The sequence below is a fragment of the Mycteria americana genome, chromosome 5, assembly GCF_035582795.1.
Source record: "Mycteria americana isolate JAX WOST 10 ecotype Jacksonville Zoo and Gardens chromosome 5, USCA_MyAme_1.0, whole genome shotgun sequence".
NCBI lineage: Eukaryota > Metazoa > Chordata > Aves > Ciconiiformes > Ciconiidae > Mycteria > Mycteria americana.
The window spans coordinates 13,014,972-13,032,200 of record NC_134369.1 but is presented as its reverse complement, the minus strand read 5'-3'; the positions used below and the strand labels follow the sequence as shown (position 1 = coordinate 13,032,200).

Genomic DNA, 17,229 nt, shown 5'->3' with positions numbered 1-17,229 from the left:
GGGCCACTTCAATTAAGCGCTTGTTTAAGCTGATCCTGTAGCTAGAGCATGTTGTCCCATTTTTAGTTTACGAGCAAAGTGCATTCTAAGTAAGCGTTTTGTCCCTATTTTGAGATGGGGGGATAAATGAGTAATACGGAAAGAAGTTACTAGTCCAAAGTCACTCGCGTGGAGATGGCAGAGAAGGGAGTTGAACTCAGGATCTCTTATGTCCTCATACAACTCCTTGTTCTTTAGATTATAGTATCCAAAAAAACTTAGCTATTTCATTTTCTTCAGAAACATCTAGTATAAATGCAATTTAGTCTGGATGGCTTCTCTGCACTGGCTCTTTTTCTGTTGTATTACATCTCTTTTAGAGACCTCATTTTCTATAAAAGCTTCTTTTCTTGAGAAGGATGCTGGGAAGAAGAATTTCCTTGGATGTTAAAAAAAAATCTCTCATGGCTCTTTTGAATTATATTTTGGTTTCTGTCCTAACGGTATCTTCTTTTTGATGCTCAGAGTTGTTCAAGGTTCAAATTCTCTATGACAAGACTATATTTTAATCTCCTTAACATTCCAGATAGATATGTAGGATTTTAATCTTGGAAGGCATATTTTTTACTGAATTATGAACTGATCATTAGTAGTGGTTTTTTCTTACATGATTTTCAACATAGCGCATGAAAAAACATGCTTTTTTTACAGGAGGCTTAAAACGTTCCTAAAGCTACCCCTTCCACTTTCTTTAATAAACTGTATCTATTCCATTAACTGGGCTCTTAACAGTTAACCAAACTGTCAATAATAGCTCACACCTGTCAAGGTGACTTAGACTCCAGGTCCAATTTCAGGAGGTAATGTGGGTACTTGGTATAACATCACATTAAAAGTTAGCAGGGCTTGGACTGTAGCAACACATTTGCTTTGTGCATAGTACTTGGGTTAAAGCACTTCAGACAGCAAAAGCAGCAGAGCTGCAACAGTTGGGTTGGGTTGGGAGTCGGCTTTTTCTCTGCTGAGACTAAGAAACTTATGTAGCTGCCTGCCTCTCTAGGAAATACAGTGTGCTTCAAAGTCACTTGGATGTATTTGGAAATTACTACTCGGGTATAATTTTCAACTACTAAATTAGTGTACCAAACCTTTTAAATACTGCAGGCATGCTGGAGTACCTAAATGGTCTAATTTTGCTTTTGTTATTCTTTAGTTTTGATGTAAGCACGAGTTTCTCAGTGGTCTTTGAGACCATTCATGAGTTGCTCATTCAAGGGCAGATCTCTGGATTGTAGAGGTAAAAATAGTTTAGTTATTTAGAAATGTAATCATAAGTAAATTAAAAAAACTAGATTATTCTTCTCAGCCTTGAATGGTAAAACAACAGGTCATAGAACCATACTAAGATTAAAAGCTTTGATTGTTTATCTGGAACCTTTCTGTGATATTATCTAACTGCTTCTTATTGTAAGAAAAACTCTTGACTATCAAGAGATTGGGGTGGGGGGAAAGTTGCTTTAATGCTGTGTAGCCTAGATTGCAATTCCATGTGGGGTTACCCCCCACCCCCTTTCATCCACATTAAGTGTATGTTACATTAACTAAAGGGCTTGCAGAACTCAGTGACTCTCTTTTGGTTGTTTTTTGTGGTTTGGTTTTTTGGTTGGTGTCCCCCCCGTCCCGTCCACCCCCCCCCATGGTGAAAGCCAATATCTGAGTTAGTAGAATTCAATGTTACATATTTCTTTTATAGCTTCTTAATCTAGTAATACTGAAAATTAGTAATAGCCTTTCAGATTCACTAGACTTCTTAATCTCCCATATTGAAACGTGCCTGGGTAAAAAATAAGTATCCAAAGGGATAGCTGTATCTGGTTATATGAGATACATGCAGAGTTGTTACTGTCATTCACTAATCACTATCCTGTTGTCTTATTAATACATTTTATCATGAGATACTTTATTATTTTCAAGGAGGGATTTTTTTTTTTTTTTTTTTTTAAATTTAAATAGAAACCTTCCTGGAAAGTTCAGGGAAATAGTTGGATCATTCAGTCAGACTTACTAATGAAGTACGTATTTCCCAGTGTGTGATAGATTCTAAACCTCTTACTGGCACCAGAGAGACGTTTAATTTATATAGTTAAAACCCTGCTGTTGTCATGGGTGACTGTGGGTGAATTGTCAGCTTTATTTTAATTCTGAGGACAAAAAGATACCATTACTTATACCATCATTACCACCATTATTCTTTATACATTGGTTGAATAATTCATATTTAACTGAAATCTAAATGTGGTTGATGAATTTCAATTTAGTAACTGCTACCTGAAGTTCTTAACAGCTTAGTTAGTTAAGGTAATAATATTTACTTATTTCAAATAACTTTTTTTCCTCTGAAGTATGTTCCGGGTAAGTCAATCATTCATTGCATCTTCTTTATGCGGAAGGTAACATAAAATACTTGTAGCAGCTGTATAAAAATCTAATTAAACTTGGATTGTCTTTAACTAGTCCTGGTTCTGTATTTAAATTTTCTGTCTATGTTTTGTGAACACTTTCTTTCTAGGTAGACGATGTTATTAGCTCAGATAAATCGAGACTCTCAGGGAATGGCAGAATTTTCTGGAGGAGGAATGGAGGCCCAGCATGTGACTCTCTGTCTAACAGAAGCTGTAGCTGTGCAAGGTGAACCTTCAGGTTAAAATACCTCTACATTATTGTGTCTTTTCTGTTTGAAATTCAGATAAAACTCTAAAAATCACATAGTGTATTCTAAATGAAAAATTAACAGAAATTATTCTTAGTTAACTGAGATTGATTAAGTTCACTAATTTAATTCTGAAAGGAAATGATCTCTTAATTAAGGTAATAGGAATGTAAATGTGCCAAAATAGGAAATATGAAATCTGACTTTATTCTCACTATAGTTTTACTGTTTCATACTTTGTAACTTCAGTTTATATCTAAGTGTGTATTAAACAAGTTGAGTTTTAAAATAGATTGGTGATCTAGGATTGGTTTAAACATGATGTTTTCTGACAGCTTCATTATGATTTTACAGGATTAAAAACTTTTTCCTAAATCTTTTACCCTAAATAGCTTTTTGTATATTAATGACAGGTAGTAGTCTACAAAACAAAATTATCAATACAAGTATATATATTGTTATTTCACTGTTGACTCTCATGACCTAATTAATATTTCTCCTCAGCTTTGAAGTTATTTATTCAGTGACATTGTAACTTTTTTAGTTAAGGAAAATAACGTTCTAGCTGTCATGTTTGCAGAGCAAAATCTTGCACATATGACCCTAGTATATGTTCAAGGTTCAAAAACCAGAAAGCAAGTAAGAGCTATTTCCTATTATTATTTCTGAAATCATTATGGTTTAAGGGGATGTAATCATGTATGGAGGTGGTTAAGTTGTGATTTTTAGGGTTTGATGCTGGTAATAGTGAATATGAACTTTTTTCCTTGCTAGATGGTGACAACTTAGAAAACATGGAAGGTGTAAGTTTGCAAGCAGTTACCCTTGCTGATGGCTCCACTGCTTACATACAGCACAATTCTAAAGGTAGGTAAATGTCTAAAAGTTGATTGGTATTGAAATAGTATTCCCCTTTTTAACCCTGTCTTTGGATTGTAAACCCCTTTGGATTGTAAAGTCAGGCAAAATTTGTACAATGTTTATGAAGTTCCAATTCCAGCTGGGAATTACAGGTATTACAGTAGTACTATAAAACAAATATTTATTTCTGCTACTAATAAGATGCAGGTATCAAATGCAGAACGTAAGTCAAACAAAAGTGAGATGATCTTTACACTTCAAACCAAACATCAACATTCTGCCTACTAGGTAGGACATCAGGCCTTTTCCAATTTTTATTGCAGAATTTTAAAACCTCTGTATAGTCATACTGTGCTTACTCTTTACAAACATTATTTCTCAGTGATATTTTATTGATATTTTAATCCAGAAAGTATCAGCTGTGTGTTTAAACTGTGATGTGTCATACAGAATACTTTTTAAGAATTCTAGTTGTGTATTTCAGATGGGAAATTAATGGATGGCCAAGTGATTCAGTTAGAAGATGGTTCTGCTGCTTATGTTCAACATGTACCCATGCCTAAAAGCAGTAAGTGTAATAATACAAGAAATATATTCTAAAATAATGTATTACCGATAAATATTGATATTAAGTAATTTATGGTCATTATAATAGCTTGATTTCTTATTTTAATGGAAACAGTTGTGAAGAGAGCCTAGGTATTTTGTAATCCTAGTTATTTAGTATTTAATCTTTCCAACTAATGGATTTTTCAAACTGTTGTTGAAGCATTGTAATTCTTTCTTCCGAACAGGGGACAGCTTGCGTCTGGAAGATGGACAGGCAGTTCAGCTGGAAGATGGAACTACGGCATTTATTCATCACACCTCAAAAGGTAATTTTTTTTTTTAAGTGTGATTTATTACATTTGAGTTCAACAGAACTTCAGCAGTATAAAACACAGTACTCTTTTTAGACTATGACGTCATCTAGTGTGATTCCCAATGTAGATTACTTGTTGCTTTTACTTTGTGACATCTGGAAATTGTTGAAATGAGACTGGTTCAGTTCCTTATTTGGGCCTCATATAACAGTTATAAACAGAATAAAACCCAGCATATTTAACTTTTTTTTAGCCCAGGATTACATTAAAGTAAGTATATGTCATGTTAGTAAAAGAATGTAAGTCCTTATACAGATTTTAGCAATAATTGCATGTGAAAATGAGAAGAAAAAGCAGGTAAGAATCAATCAATCAATCCCTCTTGAGCTAAAGAATGTAGAGATTGACTTAAATTTTAAAGATCATGCTATTGATGATTTTGCCATTAGGTAGTAGGGCAGAAAATATGACAGCTGACAGTCAAGAATGCAAACATTTATTTTAAATGGTAACTTAGATTTCTGCAGAAGATGATTACACTAGTCTTGGAAATAGTACTACTTCTCTACAAAAAGTGAACAAGTAGGTATTTTAAGTCTGTTTAAACTAGTGTAATAAGAATTACATTCTACAATCAGCAATACTAAGAGGAGAGAGTACAATAAAGAATTTCCTCCTTAAAAGTCATCCTGTATTTTAGTGTTTCTTTTGCATATTTGCGTGACTCTGTTCTTAAAATGATCAGATTTATGAATTCTGAAATCTGAAGTATTGACATCAGTACATGTGTTACATTATTTTCATTTTATTATGAGTGGATACAAAATGGCAAGCATATTTGTGTTCTTGGTTTCCTTTGTAAATAAAGCTAGACCAATATAAAATTGGTTTTGCACTTTTATAAGTGTGCAGAAATAAAGCTATGGGAGGTGTTGTCTTGAAAAAATTTCATCAGTGCTATTCATAGTAATATTTTAAGTGTTTATATTTCTCATGTACTAGTTGTTATATTTCTCATATATTTTATACATATATATGACTTTAGGAGACATTTCCTAAACAGCAGTAGTTTGTTGTGTAACACGCAGACATTGCTATTCCTCTTCTTTCATAACACTTTGTAATACTATTTTTCAGACAGTTACGACCAGAGTGCATTACAAGCAGTCCAGCTGGAGGATGGAACTACTGCCTACATTCATCACACGGTGCAAATGCCACAGTCAGATACCATTTTAGCCATTCAAGCTGATGGCACAGTGGCAGGTCTTCATACAGGAGATGCTGCCATTGACCCAGATACCATCAGTGCTTTGGAGCAATATGCAGCCAAGGTATACTGAAAGACATTTTCTCTATCCATAATGTTTTCATGTAGCATCACAAGGTATTTGGCAGCAAAAGCCAATTGTGATCTAAGAATTAAAATGATAATTAAGAGATACTTCAGTCTCTTAGAAGAGAGAACAACAAATTGTCATGACAGTGCTTCACTGTCATGAGCAGCTCCAGTGTGTAGTGTTGCATAAAAAGAACAAAAGATTGAACGCTGAAATGATGTGGAGTCAGATTGATTTGGAAGGTGATTTAGACAACTAAATAATAATTCTCTCTAAAATATAGCATTGGAAACGAGCCTCTTGAGATGACATTGTTTGGAAAGACAGACACAGTTAAATTATTCTAGTTCAGGCACTATTGCTGGATTTATATTTTTTTCCTTGCATTGGGAAGAGTAGGGCCTGGTGTACTGGGCAAGGTATGGTATGAAGTGTAAAACAGACAATTAGACGGTTACTGAGTTTGGAAAGAACTTCTTTGATCTATATTTTCAATGGTAAAATGTAGTATGATGCTCAAAATTCATGTTGTCCACTTTACTGGACTTTTGTAAAGCACGATGTAAGTATAATCTGGGTGGTGCAACTTCCATGACTTTATAGTTTAGCAGTGTCCCAGTTGCTGGATGATTAGCATCAGTGCTTGTATTGCTCTGGAAAAAGAGTAGAATAAATTTTAAAATCTGCCCTCGAGTGTCACTGAGAGTTGTCAAATTCTGGGAGAAGGCCAGTTAGGATAATTAAATGGCTTATACACTATTCTTTCCATTATGCTTCTGTCTGTTATAATTGAGAGATCCCAAGAGAGCCAGTCAGATTGTGTTGTGTTTGGCTATGCCTTGAACATTTCATAAAATAAAAGGTAATTCAAGGTTAGTTGAGCTGTAGTGACAAGCTTTTACACATTCCCTAGCTACTATTTAATTTAGGTTTAAATCAATCATAACTTCATCCTTCTTAACAAGGAGCTATATTAATCATAATTTAAGTTTCTGTTTTGAGAAGGTGAAGAAGAAACAGAAGAAATGCAGATAAATTTGCATTTTTGTCCTATTTATCTTAACATGTGTTTTTTAATTCTGTAATGTGAATTTGTTTTCTGTAGTATACTTGTGCGTGTCTAGGAAAAATTCTATTTATTTTCTTTAAGTTTTCATCTCAGAACCTTATCCTGAAATGTACTGCTAGAACATCTCAGGGAAAGTCAGCAGAAGTGAGTTTCCAAGTATTGCACCTCTTTTACATACAAAAGCAAATAATAGCTCAATCGTCACAACCCTGTCTTTCTCTTAAAAGGAGAAATGTGGTTTTGTGAGTCTGCTCCATGTCCGTGTACACTTCATAGTGAGGCAATGTATACTTTTCATAGCAGCTGGTATAGGAACATTGAAAAAGGTACAGGAAGGGGCAACAATGATGACCAAACATATGAAATACATGAGGTAAGTATATGATAGAATTTCCTAAAATTTTAAGTGGCACAAAGAGTCATTGTCTTTACCAGTGTAAGAACAGGGAAACATCTTATGAAACTCTCAGGTGACAGGTTCAAGAAAAACAAGGGAAGAACACTTTTTCAAACAGCACAAAGTTAAGCCAAGGCACTGCTTGTAGGATATTGAGGATGCTAATGTGTCCCTGGATTCAAAGAGTAATTAGATAAATTCATAGAAGAAAAATGTATCCAGGGCTATTAGGTAGAAACATGTGACTTCTAGTTCAGGAAGTTCCTAAGCCACAAATTGCTTGGAGGTTGGGAGAATATTTCTGGGAGTGTATCACTATATGCTTGGCCTGTTCCTTTAGTCTTCTCTAGCATCTGCTACTGGCTGCTGTTGGAAACAAAATGGTGCACTAGATTGACCTTTAGTTTGGCTCAGTATAGGTGTTGTTATGTTCTTAATTGAAGACAGACTAAATCTTTCTTTAGAATCTTGCTTTTTTTGTTAACTTTGAAGGTTTTCTCTTTAAAACTTAAAAGGGAGAAGAAAATTTTAAAGGCAGATTTGGAGAATGGTGGTTCTTCTCTGTTCCCTTGTACTACATAACAGGCAGAAATAGCAAAGATCTGTAGGCTGCCCAAGATCAGTGTAGAAACTCTGTAAGAGTTCATACAAAGAGATCCAAGAAGACTACAGAGAAGTTCACTGAAAGTCATAGAACACGTATATTTTTCATTGTCCCTTGCTTCTCCTTTAGGCATAGTACTACTTTCCCACATCTTGCAGAGCATATGCAAAGACGTAACTAGAGTCCTCTTAATTTTGAGCTAAGTCAATGCCACCTTCCAAAGCAACCAAGGAAAAAAGAGATCATTGCTCTGAGTGAACATTAAGTCAGAAGATATGTAATGGAATTGTGAAGAGGTTACAACACATACTTTTCTTCCATAAGTTGTTTTCCTGCGACATCCCAGCTGCTGGAAAAGTACAGTTCCTGGGATTTGCGTACATCTGCATACATGCATGCACATTCTGTTTGGATCGTTTGTTTCCAGTGGCGTTGATGAACTTTTAATTTCATGCCAGCAGTTCCTTTCTCAACCAACAAGAGGAAGTCCAGGATTAAGTGATTCAATTCTCCTTTCTGTGCAGGTTGTCTCCCCTCCCTTCAAAAATTCTGCAGAAGGTCCCAAAAAGGCTATTGTTTCCTTTAAAAAAAAAAACCACCCGAGAATTACCAGCTTGCAGACTCTCTTTGCAGTCTCTCTATAATGTAAACTTGCCTCTGCTTGAGCACTTTCCTCTTCAGTTTTAGCTCAAAGTTGCCAAAAGAATATTGCTCACAGTCATCTAATTTAGAAAGATAGTACAGAAACCTGTTACAGGACAAGTTCATCTTAAGTCTCCAAGCGAAATGTTGGTAGCTGATGCTTTAAGCAAGATACTTTACACAACCATTAACGTTCTCAGGATCCTGCTATGACCTCCTTAGTGAAAGGGTATAAGCATACCAGCTGAGGTAGGGTTCCTGCCAAACTAATTTAAATAAGAATAAAATCACTTAGACTAGATTTAGGTGCATCAATCTCAGCCTTGAGTGTAATGGATGCAGAGAGTATTGTGAATGCCTGTGCTCAATACAGAGGCAATTAAGGAATAGGAAACTACATAAAGTGTACTTTAAATTCGTTTTTTCTACAGTGACTAATAAGGCACTATTCTTTGAGTTGATGTATGTGAGAGAGTTTTGTTGTTTTTTTTTTTTTTAAACTGGGCAATTATATTTTTATTTAAATAAAAATTTCAAATTAATATCTAATACTCTTTCAAATATTTTTATAAGCTCCTTGGAAAGCAGCAATAGCTTTCTCCTCCTGTAGACTTTTTAAAAAAATAAACCTATGGAGCAATACACAGGTCTTTGCTTAGCTGTTGTAATTTGACTATTTCGAATTGAGATGTAACACATTGTCTTAGGTATTTTGGTTCCAAAGGAGTTGTGCTGTTCAAAACAAGTAAATTCTGCTTAACAGGGAGTGAGAGATATGAGAGAGATATCCCTATTATAAAAGAAGTAAACATTTTCTTTTTTTTTTCTGTCAGAACTCAGTATTGTTAAATTTATTAATTTATTTTAATACTTTTGTCAGTCTATAAATTTAACATACTTGGTTCTTGCAGTCTTTCCTACCTTGTTTTAAGACAACTTTTGAGATGCTCACTTTACCTATTCTATCATGCAGGTGCTACAAGTGGTGATTTTCATGAAAGCTAACGTACTATAGGATAACCATGTTTCAAGAGGGAGCTAGAGAGCTATGAAATAATAAGCCCTCAGGAACTGTCTGTAACCCCCTGTTTTTCAGATGAATAATAATAACCATAACCTGTAAATGTTTTTCCAATTTCAACTTCATTTTTCAGGTGTCTATTGATGGAAATGACAGTGTTAGTGGCACAGGAATGATAGGTGAAAACGAACAAGATAAAAAAATGCAGGTATGTAGCCCAATACAAAATAATTAAATATATCTATTTCTTCTGTCTTCTCTGCCCAGCAATGTGCATGATAGATAGTCCTGTGTAGCCATGAGCTAAGGTCTGCTGCTACCCTTCAGGAATTTTAGATTTCAAACCTATACAGATAGGTCATATTTCTCACTTTGTACAAGATCATTTCACAGGATTTTAAAAGGATCTTCTAATACTTACTGTTTTCTGGGTTTTTTTCTGTTAAAAGATAATTAAAAATTATGTTGGATTTCTAAGATTTTTCAGTCCGACCTGAGTATTTAGTCACTAAGGGTGTAAGTATTTCAGAAGTTCTTTTCCAGGCAACGAACTGACTTTTTAAAGTCCTTAAAGCAGAAGGAATGCTGACTCAATTAAGGAATTATTTTCTTCTCGAGAGAAACAATTCCAGGCATATGTCTGGAGCTGTTCTCTCTTTGGTGACTTTTTTGATTCCACTTCCCCTATTAGGGTCCCTGGCTTTTATTGCGGGTTTTATAAGTAATCAGTAGATAAGAGTGTTGCTCCTAGTGAATGCTTAAAGAAGCAGAAAAATACTTCAATTTCTTTTTCTGTATTCATGTTGTTAGTGTGTAGAAATATAAAAACCTTTTCAATGTGAAAATACTAACTTGAAAGCTCAAAGGGCAATGGAAAATACAGGTGCAACTTATTAAGTCTCAAGGTTTTTTTACCTGGCATCTGTAAAATTATGTAAGAATAATGGTATTTGTCATCATAACGTATTTTATTAAAGGAAAAGACAAAGCAAAACATATTCTGGGCTTCAAAGAATTATGACCAGCCACAAAAATAATAATAAAACCCCTATACTCTCACAAGTTGTTGTGGTTTAACCCCAGTTGGCACCTAAGCATCATGCAGCCACTCGCTCCCCCTCCCCCCCTCCCAAGGGGATGGTGGAGAGAATTGGAAAAGCACAAATAAGAAAACTTGTGGGCTGAGATAAGAACGATTTAGTAATTGAAATAAAATAATAATAATAATAATAGTAATAAATTGTAATGAAAAGGAAAATAACGAGAGAGAGAGAGGAACAAAACCCAGGGAAAAACAAAAAAACCCCAAGTGGTGCAACCACTCACCACCCGCTGACCGATGCCCAGCCAGTCCCCAAGCAGCGATCGCTGCCCCGTGGCCAACTCCCCCCATTTATATACCAAGCATGACATCATATGGTATGGAATAGCCCTTTGGCCAGTTTGGATCAACTGTCGGCTGTGTCCTCTCCCAGCTTCTTGTGCACCTGGCAGAGCATGGGAAGCTGAAAAGTCCTTGACTAGTGTAAACATTACTTAGCAACAACTAACACATCAGCGTGTTATCAACATTATTCTCATACTAAATTCAAAACACAGCACTGTATTAGCTACTAGGAAGAAAATTAACTCCATCCCAGCTGAAACCAGGACACATGTTCAAATGACAAAATCAAAAATGGAAAAGTCATTGTGTTGAGAAAGGTTTGGTCAGAGAAGCCCCGTTTTTCCTTTTTGTTTAATTTAAGAGATAATGAACTGGACAAGGAGGAAAAATATCTTCCAAGGTAAAATATAGTATCTGTGAAAGGAAGAATTATAGGCTCACCTCTGACAGTTACCTCAATTCTCTATTCTTAATTTTTTTAAAAGCTAGGTCCCACACTCCACTGTTGCCTGTGTGGCATGACTGTGAAAGGAGAGAATAGCTAATACATGCATTATTTATGGTATTGGAATATATTCCATAAAATGAAATCAAGAAATCTAGAGGTTTTGCACACTTGTAGGTTGGAATAGGGATACAACTCCAACGAAATGCAAAATTCAGGGAAGAGTAAGATAAGATCTTAGTTGGTTTTACCTGGAAGTAAGAGCCTATTAAGCAAAATGACATGTAACCAGTATCCAGTTACATGTTGATTTCAGCCTCAGCCCTAAACCAAAGTGAATCTGGAGGTTGTTTTGTCTTATACATGTGTGGCAACATATATGCCATATGGAAATGTGCCAATCTTATGGAGCATTGTATGTTCCAAACAAAAAAAGACCTGGTATTTCAAAAGGTATTGAGGCTTAGTCTCAAATTCTGACCCCTGCAAGGTGACTTCAGTTGGCCAACGGAAGGGTCCAAAAGCTAAAGCTATTAATTATCTATGAAAATCTTAATCATGTTGATTTAAGTAGATACCTACTTGTAACCTATTCTGAAATAATATATTACTTGGGATAAAATAGCCTCATATTTAGATATAGTATTAAATAAGTGTATATTTGTAAACTTTTTAAGTCCACAGGTAACACAAGAACAGAACAGATGTCATGCTGCTAAGTAGTTATTCAAACCTGCATATGGTTAGGTTTTTCACCAAAGAAAAAAGCATAAAACCTCTTTGTGATTTCTACATGTGAAAACAAAAGACTATGTGTGCCCAAATGGATATCACACACTATTTCCTTTCAAACCTGCCATACCCATCTGTTCATAATAAAAGCAGAATCGTATGACTGAAGTTTGTACGTATACAATATAAAAATCTTCTCTGAGATCTTTGTTACCTTTGTTGTTCTCCTGTGTTACCTGTCTGGACTCAAGATGCATTTGTGATTTCTTTTAAAATTAGGTTTGGTTGTTGTTTTTTTTTTCTATTTAAAAATATTTCGAAGTACACAATTCCTCTCAACAAGTTTCACATTATTATAAAGGTGCTTTATTTGCTATGTTCTTCTGATTTTGTGCCTCCTAACATCTTCTTTAGTGTGAGTTGTCTTCTAAGAACAATAATTTTAATACTATATCTGTCCTTGGTGAATGATAATACTAACTGAATTCTTAATAATCCTCAAGTCGTACTAACTAATGTATTGTGAAGAAACACATACTTCCGCAAACAGTTGTTTGAACAAACAAATACTCACGGTGTTCAACTGATTTTTCTCCTAAGTGTTCTGTTTGGTTTATCTCCACCCCCCCACCCCCACCCCCCCCTTTGTATCAATCTTAGTATAGGTAAAATTATGTCTGGTCATTTCCTTACAGATATTAGCACATTGATTATAGAACTGTTTCTAATTTTCTTTTAAACTTTGGTGTACTTCAGCTTTATAGTGGATCTTAGCAACTATATACATATTTTTATATGCTGAAACAACAAAGAAATACTAGCAGGTTTACTGACAGGAAAAAAAAGTCAGTGCTTAAGTGCAGGTGCTCAAGCAAGCGTCATCTTCATGATCCTTAATGTATTAAAGTGACTTCTGTGATTCATTATATCATAGGTTAAACGATAGTATTAGTAATGGATTTCTTGATTCATGAGGTTATGTTTTTCTCTATGGTTCCAGAGAAGCTTTTCTGAAGTGGTGGAGTTGTACATTTCAGTTGATTAAAAATTTCATATTGAACTTCACATCTTTAGTCTTAAGAACAGTCTGAAGGTAACAGGGGGCATCCACCCTGAAGAATCTATAGGAAGGTTGTTCTCAATTAAACTTCTGATCTATCTGAATGAGGAATTAGAGGTCTATGCGCAGTCGCAGGGCTACAGTCTCATTGGGATGAGGGAGGTGTGGTGGGATAGTTCAGATGACTGGAGTGCTGTCATGGATGGCTACAGGTCCTTCAATAAGACCAGGTGGGGAAGGAGGGGAGGGGGAGCTGCCCTTCATGTGAGAACAGCAAGACTGAACAGGGCTTTGGCATGGGTGATGAGCCAGTCAAAAGCCGATGGGTCAGAATTAGCTGGCAGACCAGTGTGGGTGGCATTGTGGTGGGGGTCAGAATTAGCTGGCAGACCAATGTGGGTGGCATTGTGGTGGCTGTCTGCAACAGAGCGCCTGATCAGGAAGAAGATGAGGCCTTCTTCAGCAGCTGGAAGAAGCCTCATGTTCACAGGCCCAGGTCCTCATGGGGAATTTTAACCACCTCAGTATCTGCTGGAAGAGCATCACAACAGGGCACATGAAATCCAGGAGGTTTCTGAACTTCAGGGGTGGCAACTGGCAGCCTAAAGCAGGTTATTGAGCAGCTGCAGCTGGCGAGGTGAGACACGTTGCTGGACCTCGTACTTACCAAGAATTAGTTGGGAATGTGAAGGCTGGGGCCAGCCTTCAGGAGTCTCCATCCTTAGAGATACTCAGAACCCATCTGGATACTGCTGTGAGCAACCTGCTGCAGCTGACCCTGCTTTGGGCAGGGGGTGTTGGACTAGAAGATCTCCAGAGGTGCCTGCCCACCTCATCCATTCTGTGAAATGTTCTTTTGACAATTCAGAATAGAACTGGATCCATAAGAAAAGGGGGGTGGTTTAAAAGAAGAATAGACCTTTTAAAATAGTCTCAATTACTTTGCATACAGTTGTATAAAAATGTTTACATTTGGGCTTCTGCCTCTTTCTTCTGTCCGTATGAATGTTTCTTGCATATTAGTGTATGAAGAAGCCTTTAAAAGGAGTTTAAGTTGCATCGCAAAGCTATTCTGTATAGTTTCCTCTTGTGTCATGCCAGAAAGGAGAGTAGAACCTAGCTCGAATCGCTGCAATTAGTTTGATCAAAACACATGCATCACTGACAAAGTACAAAATGCTTTCCTTCATTTTCAAAAAGTGCTCATTATAAGTGCATTTAATTATTGTTTGGCCTTTGCATGAACTTATCTTTGAAGGTGGTCTGATTTATGGCTAATCTCCCTTAGGAATGGATCCAGTGCCTTAAATGTAATCTAAGCCTCTTCTGTCTACTAATTTGGTCATCTTACCACTGGGCTTGTATTTCAAATTATGTTGTCTTTGTTGTTATTTGGCTAATGAATGCATGCATTTAAATTTGCTAGCTACAAGTAAATATGTTTTACAGTCTCTCTTTTTCTTTTCATCAGAACTTAGGCTTTTTAGTTATTTATTTTTAGTTTATTTATTGAGGACTAATAAATACATGGCATAGCAAAGGGAGACAAAAGAAACCTGTCAGAATCAGCTCTGGCTTGATAGCAAAATAAAGTGTGTGACTTTTCTGATCCATTGTGGGGATTTTTTTAATGGTGGGTTGTTTTTTTTTTTTAACTTAAGATTGTCTTGCAAGGACATGGAACAAGAGTGACTGCAAAATCTCAGCAGAGTGGAGAGAAAGCCTTTCGCTGTGATTACGATGGCTGTGGAAAACTGTACACAACAGCTCACCATCTTAAGGTGATTAGATGTAAAATGAGCATTGTTACTTTGCAGGCATGTTTTTTTTGACAGATTATGTGGTAAAAGTAACAGAAATTAACAGAGAGCCAGTTGCAATGGTGCTGTTTTGTCAAATGTTTATTGAACTGATTTTACAGTAATTGGTTGTCCCAGGTGCTCAGATGATTTTGCTCAGTGTTCTGGATAGATGCAGGTGTGGGATCATGTTAGGCTCCTATATTGCCAGCATGTAAGAAATCTCTTGTTGAGATAGTTTCTACCAGCAGTGTCACAGAAATTCTGAAATCCAGTGTTCACTTTATCTACTTTACATGCATGCATGGTCATGCAAAAATTCTAATTTTTGAAAGATTTTACCACCATAATACAAAGTATAACTCTTCAAAACAATCCACTATTCAAAGTGAAAAGCTGGAACATCTTTTCTTTACAGGTGGCAACTCCTTAATTCTCTTCCTTTTTTAAAATTAAGTAAAGGAATTACTGAAACAGTAAGGGTGTAGAGCTGTTCACATTCCAGCTTAGGCTGAGATAATCGCTTGCTGATGAGGTAAACTCCTTGCAGTGCTGACTTGTCTCTGATAAAACACTCTGGAGTCAGTGAGTAATTGACTCTATGGATCATGTGTTAAAATGGTGTCCTTGCGGTAGAGGTTTCATGCAATATAAGAGGATCATTCAAAGTGCTCAGTGGAGTCAAAAATCAGATAGAGAGTGGGCTTGGAGGCATGTTTCCATTCTATCTTTAATGTAGTTGTGCGATGGCAACACTGTGTGTATTTACAGAAATGTTTTTTGCAAAACTGACTGAAAGGATCAAATTAGACCTTGGAAAGAGACATCTTTAGTTTTAGGGAAAACATCATTACCATATTTCATTATTTTTTTTATTACTGATTTAAAAAGAAGACACTTGAATGTGAATCTTAGGAAGAGAAATAAAATATGTTGGCTTTGAGAATGAATTGTTTCTGTGTTGAAGTAATCAGATACAACATTTCATTAAGTCAGTGTATTGGATGTCTTGACAGGTGCATGAAAGGTCACACACAGGAGACAGACCATATCAGTGTGAACATCCTGGATGTGGCAAAGCCTTTGCAACAGGTGATCTTTTGTAGACTAGCTCCTCCTGCTTGTTAGTGTTTGTCTCTGTATAAAGTAAGTTTTTAATACTGCCTTTTTTAAACTGCTAAGTAAAGAATTTGGTTGGGAGAACTGCAAAAAAAAAAAAGTCACTATTTCAGCTAGTGTAGCATACAGAAAAGACAGAGGATTTAACTCTTAGTTACTGAAGGAGAAATGAGGTGAAACGCTTGACACTTTCCCTTACTCTTCACCTGTTATGCTGCAGTCAGATTTTATGTTGAAAAAATAGGCCTTTCTTAACAGGAAACTAATAGTATAAGTTAAATGAGGTGATAATAAGAAGCTGAACCTGTTGGCTAGAGGTAAATACCTGATCTTCTGTTCCAAATTTGAAAGGAACTTTGATGAATGATGCTGTTTTAAGTGTTCTTTATTAAATTTGTATCAGAGAGTGAGATTTCTCATGAAGTGAACTCTACATTCCGTACAGCTACTCTGTTCATAAATGATGCTCTCCCGGAGACTGAATTTGATTGTGCAAAATGCAATTATGAAGAATGAAACATAGAAGAAAGTGAAAGAGCAAAACTTGTTTCAGATTTTATTCTTTTACTTTGAATGTAAATTAGTATGATACTTAGAAAAGTTAGGCTCTATTTAAAAAAAAAAACTAAGATGTTTTTAAAATACCTTCATCTGATCTAATACATTTAATACTGTTTCTTTGAATAGAAACAAGCAAAAGAAATGCTGACGAGAAAGGTCAAAACAGAAACAACCACACTTAAAGGGTTGCACCTAAGTTTAATTGCATAGTGTTTGTAAAGGGATTTCAAAACTACACAATGAAATATTATCTTCCCTTGCAACAGACTGATGTATGGCTATAAACAGCTCTTTGTCTATTAATACCATATTTTTGGTCAGAGCCATTGTACCACTGTAGTTCAGCAGTCCTTGCCTTTGATAAAGTTCATTTTAAGTACTGAATGCTCTCGGTTAAAATATTAAGAACTCTCCTGGCTTGGATCATGAAATTGAGTTTATTTTAGATGTAAGAATGAATTAATGCTCAGCTTGGTAGACATGCTTTGTGTTTTTAAAAACATCAAGAATAGGAATTTCAGCTGTTTTAGGGAGAACACACTGTGAAACTAAAGCAGGTGCCATCTTCTTACAGACTGTTACTTCATTTTGTAGAAATATATACATCGCTTGTGAACACAAGTAAAATTAAAGTTCATTT

General features: G+C 35.7%; 1 protein-coding gene across 5 annotated transcripts in view; it reads left to right on the top strand.

Moving 5' to 3' along the window:
- Positions 1 to 17,229, top strand: part of ZNF143 (zinc finger protein 143) — a 42,214-nt gene that overhangs the window by 11,470 nt on the left and 13,515 nt on the right. For 3 of the 5 annotated variants that reach the window (XM_075502164.1, XM_075502165.1, XM_075502166.1), the window contains 8 exons: positions 2,549 to 2,679; positions 3,464 to 3,556; positions 4,035 to 4,118; positions 4,345 to 4,425; positions 5,551 to 5,747; positions 9,620 to 9,694; positions 14,772 to 14,891; positions 15,926 to 16,001. In XM_075502164.1, the coding sequence (XP_075358279.1) occupies positions 2,556 to 2,679; positions 3,464 to 3,556; positions 4,035 to 4,118; positions 4,345 to 4,425; positions 5,551 to 5,747; positions 9,620 to 9,694; positions 14,772 to 14,891; positions 15,926 to 16,001 (850 nt within the window). In that variant the 5' untranslated portion in view covers positions 2,549 to 2,555. The remainder of the gene's footprint in view (positions 1 to 2,548; positions 2,680 to 3,463; positions 3,557 to 4,034; positions 4,119 to 4,344; positions 4,426 to 5,550; positions 5,748 to 9,619; positions 9,695 to 14,771; positions 14,892 to 15,925; positions 16,002 to 17,229) is intronic. The other 2 variants (XM_075502167.1, XM_075502168.1) reach the window with 1 other exon arrangement.